Consider the following 13,599-nt stretch of genomic DNA (forward strand, 5'->3'; position numbering starts at 1 on the left):
AGCTCTGACCTCCTCTCCCGAATTCCGGCATCTCCTTTACCCGTGGTGCAGTAAAGGATGGCGATCACGCAAGCTTGAGGTTTCCTTCACGCGTCTACGTTGTCGCGTGCCTCACTTAAACTTTTACCTTCATAGATCTGGTCTGGCGGTCTCCCCATTGTGCCCGTTCTGCGGAGAACTCGAAACGATAGATCATTTCTTGTTGACCTGCCGCCGTTTCTCCTCTTTACGGAGCCGCCTGCTAGAGCATCCGTTACGACAGCTAGGTCTAAGTCTGTCAGCTGGGGTTGCTCTGTCTCTTGGGGGCTTCCTCCCTTGGGCATAGCAACTGGAATGTGCTCTCCGCCATGCAAAACTTCCTTACAGACACTAAACGGCTGCCGTCTTAAGCTCTGCTCTTTCTCATGATCAATATTTTTCTGCAACGAAAGCTTTCCGAAACATGGAATATTTAGCCCCGTTTTCTATTTCAGTCACTGACCTCACAGTATTTGTTTAGCTTACTTCATTTACACATCTCAATTTCTTTCATTTATTTCCTAATTACTATTATTATCATTTTTTATTTTTTCCCCATCATTATTTTCTTGTTAAACATTTTGAGCACCTATCAGTTGCCGCCTGTGTCTTGGCCAATCCCCCGCAGTGGGTACGCGCCATTATTTAGAGGACAACAACAATGGATCAGCTTCGCTGGCCACTGCATTACAGTAATACGCCATCACCTCAGCCGAATACCCTGCGTGCATGCTTTCGCATTCACAGCACGTAGAGTCCCCACGTGATTTTATTAATAATGCCCCAGGAATACTGGGCATGCAGGCTGTCTTACTGAAAACTTCTGGCAAAGTTTAAAAATAGGTTCATTTCACTAGTTTTTTCTTGGCATGGTATTTTCACAATTGCAGGGCATCAGCGAACATCTGTTACGGCTTTGACTAGAATTCTGCATTCTTGACTAAAATCTAATAGTTAACCTTTTAAACTTTTACGGTTAAGCGCCCCAGATTAGGGACCTGACCAAACTAGCCCTTTATTATCCAGCTAAATTATTGCTTCACACCCGAATTGCCAGAATTATGAATCCGCCGCAGTGGCTCAGTTGTTATGGTGCTCGGCTGCTGACCCGAAAGACGCGGGTTCGATCCCGGCCGCGGCATTCGAATTTCTATGGAGGCGAAATTCTAGAGGCCCGTGTACTGTGCGATGTCAGTGCACATTAAAGAACCCCAGGTGGTCGAAATTACCGGAGACCTTCACTGCGGCATCTCTAAACGTCTGAGTCACTTTGGGACGTTAAACCCCATAAACCAAACTATAGACCAAATCGAATCCCCCACCACTCAAGTGACGCCTTTCCAATGGCAGTGCGAGCATAGGATGAGTGATCGCATATATTGACCAGAGTGGAATCAAGCGCACTTGGTGCAGCAGTAGGAAAGGAAGAATAGCTGGTCTGCGCTGTAATAGTGTTCCTTCCGCCTTGTGCCCGTCCCTGATGGTGATACGAGTGCCACCATGTAGTGGACGCCGCCTGTGGTCTGTAGAGCGCGCCATGCGAGCATTACACTGTAAACAAAAATAAACCCAAAAGGGAGTAAAAATGGTGCCGGCCACCCTTTTTACTCCATTTGTGAAAACATTTACTCCATGAGTGGGAAGTAAAAAGGTGGACTGTCCTCCATTTTACTCCCATGAGGGAATAATGAAGTTAAAATGAGGATTTACCAGAATTTACTCCAGTCTAGAAAGGGAGTTAATTTTGCCAAATACTCCACCAGTGCCGAAATGGAGTAAAAAAACACCATTTTGTGCAATCCGCCCCGCCACCTAGCGTCTCGTCTGCTTCTGGTCAGTCTGATAATGGCGGTGAGTGAAGACCGCTTGGTTACCATCGTCGCTGGATCTCCGTTCACTTCTGCTCCTTCACGGGCGCCTGCCACGGTACAAGATATCGGCTTGTCGCAGTTTTCCGCTACAGTACGGTACATAATTGAATTGCTCCTGTGAAGCCTCCAGTACTCTAACCATACCTAGCTTTCCTTTGTTTATGCGCCACCCCGCTACAGCCCCCGCTTAGGCCTAATTCTCACAGGCTTTTTTCAGTGTGGTCCTCGCAGTGTATTGCAGCAGATTACGTGTTTCATGAATATGGAACTGTGATAGAACATAGTGTCAACCCTGAGCTCTTGACTGAGCTCATGAGGCTATATTTTTCCTCAGTCATATTGAAAAGCTGGCATTAATGAAGTGAATATGGAAGCAAACACTGCCATTCCAAACTACCATCAGGGGTGTTTTTAACTTTTCTGCTATAAATTTTAGTCAAATATAGCGTGGTGCATGACCGTGAAAACTAGTCAGCGACACCTCAGTTTTGAACTATTGATTATAATGTTAAACCCCTTTATCTACAAACACGGCCAATCAAACGAGCTCGTACAGCAAAGGGAGACGACAAGCAGAGGACTCCTGCCGCCTACGCCGCCGCTGGGCTCGCAGACGGCGAATAGAATGCGGGACGCGGGATTACATTAGGGCAGCGCAGTTTCCCAAGTTGGATTGCCAGTGGCCCGCAGAGCTACTGCCCGTTTCCACCGCTGTCAGAATGAGCCTGAATGAGGATAAATAAACTATAAACGTCACGCCATTTTCGGGCTCCATTTCTATAAGGGAGTAAAAAATTTACTCCCTTTTCACTTTTTAATAACTCCCTTATATACGGGAGTAAATAAAAAACACCATACATATGGAGTAAAAAAACCTCCTTTTGGGTGTGCGTTAGAGGACAAGCCATTTACTCCCTTTCGGGTGTTTTTTTTGCTAACAGTGTACGGCCCCGATGTCCCGCAGCTAGATTCGGGAGGAATTCGGTGCTGCAGATGGCGCTGTCCTTGAAGTCAACCTGGCCGATTTCAGGCCAGGTTGAAAGAGGAAAGTCGGGCTCGATGTACGCGAAGCCTGCACCTGCACGCATGTGTGCAGATAAGAATGGGAAGTGGACTGCGGTGCCATGCGATCCTGGACCTAAGCACGCATCGCGCATGCGCGCTCAGGGGAAGGAAGCTGACTGTGGGGCCATGCGGTCCTATAGACCCCTCAGCCTACGCAAGTGCGCACACACGCGAAGGGGAAGAGGATTGTGGTGTCATGGGTCCTATAGATCTTAGGGGCGCATACCGTGGCTGCCATCTACTATCAACTTTCTCCTTCGCAGCCTCGGTGAAGGCAGTGACCCCCGCTTTAGTTGAGACCACAGCCGCAACTCTGGTCCTCAAACAATACGAACTCGACAAGACAGGGCACGTCATCACGGACCCTCAACAGGCTTATCACAACTCTACATCATGCAGACTCCCACACAATTGCTACCGTACAATAGGTCCTACCCTTACACAACACCAAATCAAATGGACCCCAGGCCATGCGGAACTGGAAGAAAATGAGAAGGTCAATGCTCTAGCTCGAGAGCTAATTAACCGAGCGGAACACCTCACTCCACCCCTCTCAACGCCTCGAGACCCAGCGCCTCAATCACGGTCTAACCCCCACCACACAAAAAGCTGAGCACTGAAGATGCTACAGCGTAGAGACAAATGCACACACATTAATTAACTCCCAAACCTGTATAAATACAGCAGAATGTATCCTACACAATACCCACACACCTGCCCCTGATGTAGCCCTCATCCCACACTCTTCTACATCTCGTGGGGGTGCGGGAGCGAACCCGAAAGCCTAAAGGCACCACACACGTCACTTGAGCAGTGCGAGGCACAGCTTACCAGCGAAACCCTGGGAGGCCAGCATCCTCATCCAGCAGGTTCGTCGTGCAGCCAAGGCTAGCGGAGTTCTGGAATGAGGAAACAACCCACTAAACTCGAGATGTGCCCTACGATATGGTTTTAATTAAGTTTTTTCTCTCTTAGGGCGTTGCAACATATTTTGTCGGCAAGGATGGTGTGAAGTGGCCTTTTTAATTTCGTCATGAGTTTCTCAGATCTCCATCCACCCCCGCCCTTCCTGCGCACTCCTGCTCGTCCTGCCGTCCCATGCGCGCAATGGGAACCGGCGTTCCGCAGCTACATGGTGGCGTCAAGTGCGTGCACACTGGCCGCGGACCGACGGAAGGCCATTGTGCTTACCTGCTTGGGTATTGATGGCGAGTTTTCTGCACTTTGCTGCCATCGTCTAGCTACTCAGACACCCTCACCTACGCCCTCCCATCCGGTGACGAAGTAACTCGCTCTGACGAGTTCGATGAAGCGTTGTTCCTCCTGGCGGACAACTACAAATCCTCCGTGAACGTGATCGCCGCCATTCACCGTTTTCGCTGCCGAGTCCAAGCTTCCAGAGTGACAGCAGAGTACGTACGTCTCTGCCCTTCGTAGCCTTGTGTGTGATTGCGGGCTTGACAGCATGGCGGACGACGCAATTCGGGACCAGCTGGTGAAGTCGTCTAGTCACCACCTACGTGAACACCTTCTCTTGGAATGGTCTTACTCTGATTGTCGCTTGCCGTGGCCCTTGCTAACAGTGCAAGCAAGCTGCTCGTCAGCCCCGGGAACTATCTGTGAAGACTGCTCCAGTTCAGCGCGTTGGATGTGAGCATGCATCACAACCGTCGTTGGACAGCCAAGCGCCGGCCAAGACAAACTGCGACCAATGCCAGTGCCCTACCTCTCAACCTGCTGCACCTACAGAACGCAGGTTCTGTCACTGCGGTGCTACGACGCACTTTGCAAAGATGGCAGTGGTTTAGCCTTGGTTAAACCTGGAGGATTGCGAAACCAACGAGAAGAGAGAGAGGCGTTCGAGAGCGCGCGGCAGCGACGGCGGCCCCGGCACGCTAGCTATGCGCCGCTACTGCGCATGCGCAACTGGCTGGCGCGGCGGCGGCACCTGAGTCACCCTTGCAGCGACGGCGGCGGCGCACCAGCTGTGCGCTGTGACGTCACTGCTCCTCGCGCATGCGCAGTATGGCCTTTTGTCAGCTCCGCGAATGGCTCGGCGACTCGCGTAGTGTTGCTTTCGAAACAATAACCCTGCCTGCAAAGCACGCAAGCACAAATGTCGCCGCTGCGGCAAAGTTGGCCATTTGATCGTCCCCTCTCTTTTGGCAGGTTGTAGACGATGCCGACGCATCGCTACAGGATGATGCCAGCAACGCGGCTATTCTGCATGTCGAAAGCCGGAAAAATTGAATTTTTGCCTCTCTCCTGACTAAAGGCAAGTCTATCCTCTTCCTGATCAACGGCTGATCTGTGTCCATTCTTGCCGAAGAGATTTACTGAGGACACTTTGCTGCAATCTGCCCACAAAGATCCACTGTTCAACATCTGGGCTACTCTCATATCATGACGCAAGATGTTTTATTATGAATGAGAATTTCAAGACAAACCACCCATATCATGTTGTACACTGTCGCAAAAGAGACCAGGTTGCTGGGCCTGGATGCTATCACGGCCCTACAAATGAAGATTGAAGGTGCATCTTTGGAATATCTTGCCGTGACACCCGATATGCCCTTGCTGCCTCCCGAGTTACGTTCGGAGTTAAAGTATCCTTTCACTAAGGAGCTCTGAGTTGCTCGACACCCAATATGCCCTTGCTGCCTCCCGAGTTATGTTCGGAGTTAAAGTATCCTTTCACTAAGGAGCTCTGAGTTGCTCGGGGCTTCGTGCACAGAGTGCGGGAATCCGTCCCACCTGTTGCCTGTAAGCTCACACAGTTCCCAATTGCCATTCGCGTACAGGTTACCATGGGACTGCAGAAGCTCGAGGCTCAATCACTGACCAGGTCGACGCTTCTAGGTACATCTCCGAACACATATTTACTCTTAAAAAGAATGGCTCCATCCACATGTGCGTGGATTGCCGCGAAGCAAAGAAGGCCACTCTGATTCACAGTCTTCCATTACCGGAAACGGAACAGCTACTCAATAGCTTAGCTGGGTCACAGCGTTTCCCCTCTGTGCTGCGAGCCCTGCATTCTTACGATGATACAACAAGTATTAAAATAAAATTGCATTGTACACCTAGAGTAAAGCTGCCAGCAAGTCAAATGGTCCAAAGAAGGAACCACAGGCAGTGAAGTAACCAAGCAGTGCCATCTGAAATCAAGTAATTACCTCAATAAGCTCCTTATTAGTAACAAATTCATGATGCCACTGCTCACATTTATTTGTCCCTAGTGCGTGGTTTTGCTCATCTTACAAAAGTTCCCGACAATGTTTTTAGCAAGTTTGTTTAACACTGTAGATGCAAGTTTAACTTTTTGGCAACATTCCTGTCACTAGTTATCCTGGTGGCCATCCCAGCTGGCGGCCACCAAGGACATGCAGGTGGAGGTGGTAGACAGACTGGCAGCCCTGCTTTCCGTTGTTGATCACTGCAAAATGAATAAATGAAAACAAACAGTACTGCCTTAAAAGTTTGAAACATTGAGCCAAGCTCAGTCTACAGGTATGCTCCCAAAAATTATTGTTCCTGACAGTGGTTCCAAGAAATCAGGATTTATGACCCATAAAACTTGCAACAGATGACAGCACAGTCAAGCCATGGTTGCACTGATGATGGAAACCAAACCACACTAAGATTCACACAGCATGCACAGTCGCTAGAAAAAGTTAACGGGATGTGTGTGCTTGGGGAAATAAATTTTAGCTCTTCTTGGCAACGTAGTACCCTGGCACTGACATAGATCAATACAGACTGCGAGTCATGTCACACCTGCAGGCATTTGAGGCAATTGGCTGACGTGACATTCGTCAAAATAATATTTCCACACACTTGCATCTCAAACTTTTGCAACAGACTGATAGTAAACCATCATTATTTAGGATTTGGATCTGAAGGCCCAAATCAATGAATGCCACCCCCTTTCCCCACCCCCGAAATAAAAAAAAAAACTAGGTGGTGATTGCCTGCTTTTGAAAGGAAAATTGCGCAGCAGCAATGATTTTTCGTATTTCCATCAGACGCTTTAATGCGTGCACACTGTCGGTAATCTCAATGCAGAAGTGCTCCACATAAGAAAGGCATCCGTGGTTTCCTTCACGACATGGTAACATTGGAGCCTCCTCACAAGCGGTGGCATCACATGCTAACTAACACGCACTGTGCCCAATACCCCTGCTCAGTACAGTAGTGGGAGCTAGGTTGCCATGGGCAGGAGCACCAGTCAGAGTTGGGAAATGAGGCAATGCACCCAGAGACGCAAATTGCGACCAAACAGAGGAAAGCAACCATCTTCGGATGCGCTATCAAAAAGTTCGCCCATTTCAGGCGACAACGCGGCTGAAACATTTTCTTCACACTACGTACACAGAGCAAATAAAAGTTGCAAAGGGTGACTAAAAAAAAACCGCCAAATGGTCTTGGCTTGTCTTGACAATGGCGAGAAGCGCAATTGTCGCCATCTTTTGGCATTTCACATTACTTTTGCTTGGGCCCTCCGAAACGGCCGCGTGTTTATAATTATGGAAGTTGTCATCCCCGCCGTTTCATGATAAAGTTCACCTAAAAATGTTGCGCACGGCGGTCCCCGTATTGAAGTATTAACCATGTTATAACCGCATTATTGCTAATGATATTTATTCGGTAAAAAAGCTTAAACATGAACCTGATTAATTTCTGAACTCGCAACAAAAAACAAACAAAGAATTTGCGTATAAGACGCACCCTTTTATAGGAGGCAGCAGCAAGATTTTTGAAAAAAAGCCGCATCTTATACACCAGAAAATAAGTAGTCAACGACTGACTAGCATCTTGGCTATTCTAAGCCATGCTGTCGCAACAACTTAATCCACAGGCACAGGCCAGTCTCAAGCGATTCTTACGTGTAAGGTGTATTATGCATTCAACCCCACTCACTTCACTGGCATCAGCTTAGTTTCACTCCAGAGCCAGCAATTATAAGTTGCACAGTTAGCAAAACCAACAAGTGCAAACTAAAGATAAGACCTAACCCATACCTAGCCTGTAACCATCCACAAGTTTTTCTTGTGCAGCCACTTTTTTAGCTGTCAGCATCAGGTGACCCAGGAGCTGGAACATTAAGAAAACAGCAAATTATAACGCTCACAAATTTATGCTCAAACTGCGAAACAAACAGAACAAACATTTGGTCACAACCCATCAATAGAAAAGCAACATAACAATTTGGATACGGTGATGCAGGCCAGAATGTCACTGCAATTCACTAACAGGCAAAGGTGATTACATAATTCAGAACTAATTTGTAACCACGGTTCATCACTTTTGCTACGATAGCCACACAGAGAATAAAAGTAGAACTGGAGTGCTAATACAACGACGATTGCTTCCCCTTCAGAGCAACTACCACAGGCTTATTTCTATAATACTGATGTGAGCATAAGTAGTCCACGGCATCCTCTCCACTAACGGGACAGGCCTGGCTAGCCTTGAACCAGCCAGTCTTGGCGACTACGACACAGGATATGCTCGAAGCATTGTAGTCTACCTCAAGGAAGTGCTTTCTCTTTACGGACTCCTTCACGAGACACAAGAAGCTAAACAGAAACAGCATTCACCGACTACTATGAGCACGTAAGGAGCTTGCTCCCAAAGATAAGGCTTTTAAAATCCTTTAATAAATAAATACATCGAGCAGTGAATAGTTAGATTCATGAGCACTAAGCAAGCTAGGATCAGGATAGCTAAGAACCAATAATGCTTTGTGTTTATTTCACAAGGTCACTGGTGTACACAAGCACCCCTTGAAATAATAACTAATGGATGTTTTACATCCCAAAATTGCACAGCAGGATACGACACATGTTGCATTCGTGGGCTCTGGAGTAATTCTAACCACGTAGCGTCCTTTTATGTGCGCTCATACATACTCACACATAAGCATCATTATGTTTCATCTCCATGAAAACGGAACAGTTAGAGACAGTCTGCGGTAAAGCCTGCAATGCGCAGCCAGGTTTTGAAAGAGCGAGAGGCTAACTTTACCGCAACATCCGCCTCGGTGGCTGAGTCCAGCATGGGAATCGGCTTCCTCGGAATGACCAGAAAGTGGACGGGGGCCTGTGGATTTACATCCCTGAAGGCAATGCACTGCACAACAAAAGACAATGAAACGGAAGAGAAGTTACGAGTTTATTCACACTGACTGCTTCATGCCACTGACAAGCAATGATGTGCCGTTCGAAATACAGTAACAGATCACTTTTCAAAACGCCGCACTTGTTTACAGCAAAGAAGAGACCACGATCACTGCTCAAAATGTTTAAGCACTGGTTTCCAACATTCCAGCACCTGCCATACCTGTTCACTTCATTCCATCACCGTTCAAAGTTTCTCTCACTCAGTGGCTGTAAAAGCCGGCACTTGATACAACTTTGGGCTGTATTTACAAGATCATCATGTGCAATACATAAACACAAGTCAAATAAAAGTAACATGACAATTTTCAAAGTTTCGGAACAGAAATGAGCTGTCCCACGTTTTTCCAGAGACACAGGATAAGGTAGCTGGTCGATTCAATGACCAGTGTTAATGGGTGGTTTTTATTTTCTTTAACTTCTTCGAGACAACACAACACAGTAGCCAAAGTATGATATCAAATACCAGCTCTGTAGAAGTGCATACAAACATGTATTGCGAGAAACCTTGCAAGAAATTCAATTTAGTGACGCAACTCATTTCTCTGACCAAATTTACAATGAGAAAGCATTTCGTTAAATACAACACGCAAACCTTATAACCGCTTCCTTATTCAGTTGGCACATTTACACTTGGTTATCTCACATTTTTCTAACAGACACTGTCTCCAATGAACTGCAGATATATTATCGTAGGTCAGCATTAGACGATAAATAGAGGTCTGCTACAGCTTCACAAAAAAACCTGCAAAGCCTGCTACGAACTGCATTTCACCCTCGCTGAACGGCCCGCAGACCAGCGCTTCCAGCTCGCGGGGGTCACTTTCATTGGAAACTTCACTCAGCTCATTGGACATGTAGTACTGCCCTACAAACGCGAGATCTGGGTTGCTACAAAGAACCAGTTCGGCCAATGCATATCAGACTGCCCGGCGAGATTCTCTCGTCGTCTCTGCATACCTTGTCGTCCTTGTAAATTATGTCGGCCGGCAAGCTTCCGTCAAGGATCTTGGAAAAGATGGTCGGCTTGGTGTCCGAAGCTGTCGCATTCTGCGCCTTGAACACTTCGTCGCTGCTACTGCTAGACGTTTTCGAACTCTGGAAGAGCGCAGCGACCACAAGGCAACTCAGAAACAACGAAGGCATCACTGTGAAGCAGCGGTATTGGCGCGACCGGTCAGCATACCATGTAGTACCACCACTTTCGTGAAACCTGCTAGCGCACTGTCGACAAAATCTGAAGGCGGTCCAACAAGTCGGCGTGGCATCGGGGAAGGAAAACAGCAGGAAAAAAATGCTTCTGCGCGTTTTCTTCAGACCCACTTTATTTTCTTCCGTCTAGCAAGATAGCACGAGCTGAATCGCGAGTGTTTTTTGGCGCACACTCAAACCCAAGACTGCGCGGGTTCAATCGCGGTGTTCCAGAAAGACACTCCGATAAGCTTTCGGCGCCCTTTTATCTACCTAGTAACTTGACGCACGTCACCACGTATTTCAAAATCCTCGGAAAAAAGCACCAGCGCGTTTCCACGAGCGCTTATCACAGTCTCGCTTCCGTACGACTCCACGTGAAGGGCAACACGCAACCAAAAGCTTCGCAGCGAAATAAAAAGCTCACAGAAGATAATTTGGACCTTACAGACAGAGAAAACAGTCTCCTAGGCGTACTCGAGCCCAGGCATATTCGCGGGTGCGAACAAGAACCCCGAGCGACGAACGCGACACAAACTTTCCGTGCTAAGTCAGCTGACGACCATGCCCTGAGGGCGGCCATGTCACGTACCGCACTCTTGCGCGCGTGCTTGTGTGTGTGCGGTTTTGTTTTTGCCGCTACGGGCGCTGCTAGCGCATGCGCGGTTGCGCCGTTAAATGCCTCTCCAACATGGCGGCGCGGAGGTGAGCCTGGCGAGCTGAAAACAATGTCAGGCCCGGGCGCCTAGTTGTGTGTCTCAATTTCCCCTCACCGAGCTATGACTTCTCTGGGGTCGGTCTTCGCGTCCGAAAAACGCCTGGCCGATTACTTCGTGGTGTGCGGACTAGACCTCGAGTCGGGCCTCGAACCGGACGCGCTTTCGGGTAAGACCCTTCTGTATGTCCGTACCACAGTTGGATGAGAGAAAAAAGAATCGGGCTGTGCTTTGAGGCGTTAAGAAATCGAGTTTTCTGATAGTAGAAGTGTAGTGCTGTGTTTTTCTAGCCTAAGCAGCTCCCTACTTTCGCAGAGCGGCGAAAATTCTGTCAAGTTTGCAACTGCGCGGAAAGAAAACGGCTGAGCTGTGTTTTGCCGTTTCGCTCAGGCTGGTTTCCTCGAATCGTCGCGCACCTTGATGCTGCGAACAACGTAGTTGCGTGGTCTTTCGCGAAAACTTTTTTTTACGCGTGTGGTGTGATCCTGAGATGCCCCCTGTGGTCGTTCAGCCCAGTAACCTTCGCTAGCGTGCAGTATTTTTTTGCTGCCGGAACGGTTTCCGCGACAATTCGTGACCCGTCGACAAGTCGGTCGCGCCAGGAAACGTCTCGCGGCATTGTCGGAGGTTACTCGCCACTTTCGCTTCACTTTCTCCGAGCAACCCGGATTTCGAAATTCCTTGCGCGCGTGAACGGTGTCAGGCAGAGCATCTCGGCTTGCCAATTCAATCCCGCAGTGCTGGTTGCTGGAGCGAGCAAAGCAACTCGCATGCTGCATCGTTAAGCGCACGTGCGCTTTATTATTTTTATTTTTTAAGAAACCGTCCCCTCGCAATAATTCATGCTGTGCAGTGTGCCCCAGATATCGAACTTTCTTGGGCGCGTGCTATATTTAATTCTCGGTCCCTGTTCGTCGTCGTTTGCTCTCGCTGGTGCATCGCAGTTCTCCAAAGCGCTGTGTTTGAATCGACCTCGTAGTTTCTTTAGCTTCCCTCGAACGTCCACCGCAGACGCGGGTGTTCACTAATTAGGTTAAGGAGTTTGCGTTAATGCGAGCTCTAGTCCTTGATTACCTCAACTCCGAGTTCATTGTTGATGTCACATTGCTGTATAAAATGGGACCGTGATGAAGGTTGACTATTTATATGACGAGCGTATTGGAAGCTATACCTATTACCGTAACAAAAATGTGAACTTTCACTCATGGTCAGCGATGCCATCGCGGTGCATGAGTAACACCTTGCTCGTTCACCTGAGCAGGAAGCTACACATATCCTCTGTAGCTAGTTTGGTGACTCACGCCAGCTTCACAGTTGCCATAGCAACCGCATTCCGCGGTGACACATGTGAAAACTTGCTGCATCCTGAACAGCTGAGGCCATCATGTATTGTGTTTTCATTATTAACTTCCTCAAGTGACACGCCGACAGCAGCTGTGCGGGTCATTCTTTGGCGGGATTGAAAGCTGCATTGCTTGCAGGTGTGCTGCATTTCATCTTTGATTTTGTGTGTAGCCTGCTCGGCATTATTTGGTACCATATACGTGTACTCTAGGTGCTTTTAATGAAAAAATGTTTTTTGGTACTGTGAAAATTGTGATGCCGCATGCATTATCTGGTCGGTTTATTCATCTTGCAGCTATTTTACACTTAATTCACTCATTCAGAATTTTTTTGCATGTGTTACATTCTACTAAAGTACGCGTAATCATGCTTTCTAGATTTAAATAGCTACCAAGAGTTGTTTTCAAGCTTTTAGTAAGAAAAAATTGTGATATATGTATTCTTCGCTGCTGGTGACCATGCACTGAGCACTGTGCGTACTGAGTACTTGCACCATCAGTGTAAAAATTTTTGAGCACTTTAAGCAACTCGGGGGTGAGGAGCTGAACGTTTTCTAGTACTGTTGAGGGCTAGCCGGTAACTGTTGCAGTATTACGCATTTCAGTATGTGAGTAGTGGTAGTGTACAGTTCAGAAGTCCACCACCAAATCATCTGGGTTCAAGAAATAGATGTAGCCACCTTTAATTTGCAATAATAAAAAAAAGCAGTCTAGCTTTCCATAGCTTTATTAATCTGTGAAATCGTTCACAGCAAACAGTATTACTCATAAATGGTGTTCGTCTGTTAAAAATGAATTTTCAGTGTCAAAAATAAATTGGTACAAGGTCATTAACACGACGACTTTGGCAAGAAAATCATTCCAGCCCACAGCATATGCAGAAAAACAAACTTTTCTTATGTTATTGTATGGGCACATTGCAGGCACTCAGCATTAGAATGGCTGTTGTGGCTTATACGATAAGCTTGTCAGATAAAATTATTGTTCAGAAGCAAGCTATGAAAAAAATTTATGGTAGAGGCACGCTGCCTTGTTATCTATGGAGGCAAGCGTGGAAAGGTGAACGTGCAGTTTTAGTTTCTTACGCTCGTCCGATAAGAGTAGTTGAAGAGAATGAATGTCTACATAGTTCTGAATAAATGGGCATATCACGGTAGCTTGTTGACAGTTATCCCTCTTGTTATACCCCATTCCTGGGGCTTTTGAGGTGTATTCT

At 47.4% G+C, this 13,599-nt stretch overlaps 3 protein-coding genes across 22 annotated transcripts in view; 1 reads left to right on the forward strand and 2 right to left on the reverse strand.

Moving 5' to 3' along the window:
* LOC149330467 (uncharacterized) overlaps positions 1 to 3,855 on the reverse strand; it is a 58,208-nt gene extending 54,353 nt beyond the window's left edge. For 13 of the 17 annotated variants that reach the window (XM_089561039.1, XM_089561038.1, XM_089561037.1 and 10 more), the window contains exon 1: positions 3,786 to 3,851. The gene's annotated coding sequence lies outside the window, so the exon portion shown is untranslated. Of the gene's footprint in view, positions 1 to 3,785 lie in introns of all 17 variants that reach the window. The other 4 variants (XM_089561032.1, XM_089561026.1, XM_089561025.1 and 1 more) reach the window with 2 other exon arrangements.
* A 2,309-nt stretch (positions 3,856 to 6,164) lies between these two features.
* LOC149330472 (uncharacterized) lies at positions 6,165 to 10,932 on the reverse strand. Its single transcript, XM_089561044.1, has 5 exons — positions 10,773 to 10,932; positions 10,094 to 10,231; positions 8,982 to 9,086; positions 7,976 to 8,048; positions 6,165 to 6,390 (listed from the first exon to the last, which is right to left on the reverse strand). Exons 1-5 carry the CDS (start codon positions 10,905 to 10,907, stop codon positions 6,299 to 6,301), a joined length of 543 nt encoding a protein of 180 aa, XP_089417170.1. The 5' UTR covers positions 10,908 to 10,932; the 3' UTR covers positions 6,165 to 6,298.
* Positions 10,933 to 11,003: 71 nt separating this feature from the next.
* Positions 11,004 to 13,599, forward strand: part of pns (DENN domain containing pinstripe) — a 56,708-nt gene continuing 54,112 nt past the window's right edge. For all 4 annotated transcript variants that reach the window (XM_089561017.1, XM_089561015.1, XM_089561018.1 and 1 more), the window contains exon 1: positions 11,004 to 11,209. In XM_089561017.1, coding sequence (XP_089417143.1) covers positions 11,104 to 11,209 — 106 coding nt within the window. In that variant the 5' untranslated portion in view covers positions 11,004 to 11,103. The remainder of the gene's footprint in view (positions 11,210 to 13,599) is intronic.

This window comes from Amblyomma mixtum, chromosome 9 (assembly GCF_055824585.1).
Source record: "Amblyomma mixtum isolate Tamu chromosome 9, ASM5582458v1, whole genome shotgun sequence".
Lineage (NCBI taxonomy): Eukaryota > Metazoa > Arthropoda > Arachnida > Ixodida > Ixodidae > Amblyomma > Amblyomma mixtum.

Coding starts and splice junctions, on each gene's coding strand:
- LOC149330472 (XM_089561044.1), bottom strand. CDS start 10,907: ATGGCCGCCCTCAGGGCATGGTCGTCAGCTGACTTAGCACGGAAAGTT. Junction 9,087..10,093: donor TAATTTACAAGGACGACAAG/GTATGCAGAGAC, acceptor TTTGTTGTGCAG/TGCATTGCCTTCAGGGATGT. Junction 6,391..7,975: donor TGTGGATGGTTACAGGCTAG/GTATGGGTTAGG, acceptor TTCATTTTGCAG/TGATCAACAACGGAAAGCAG.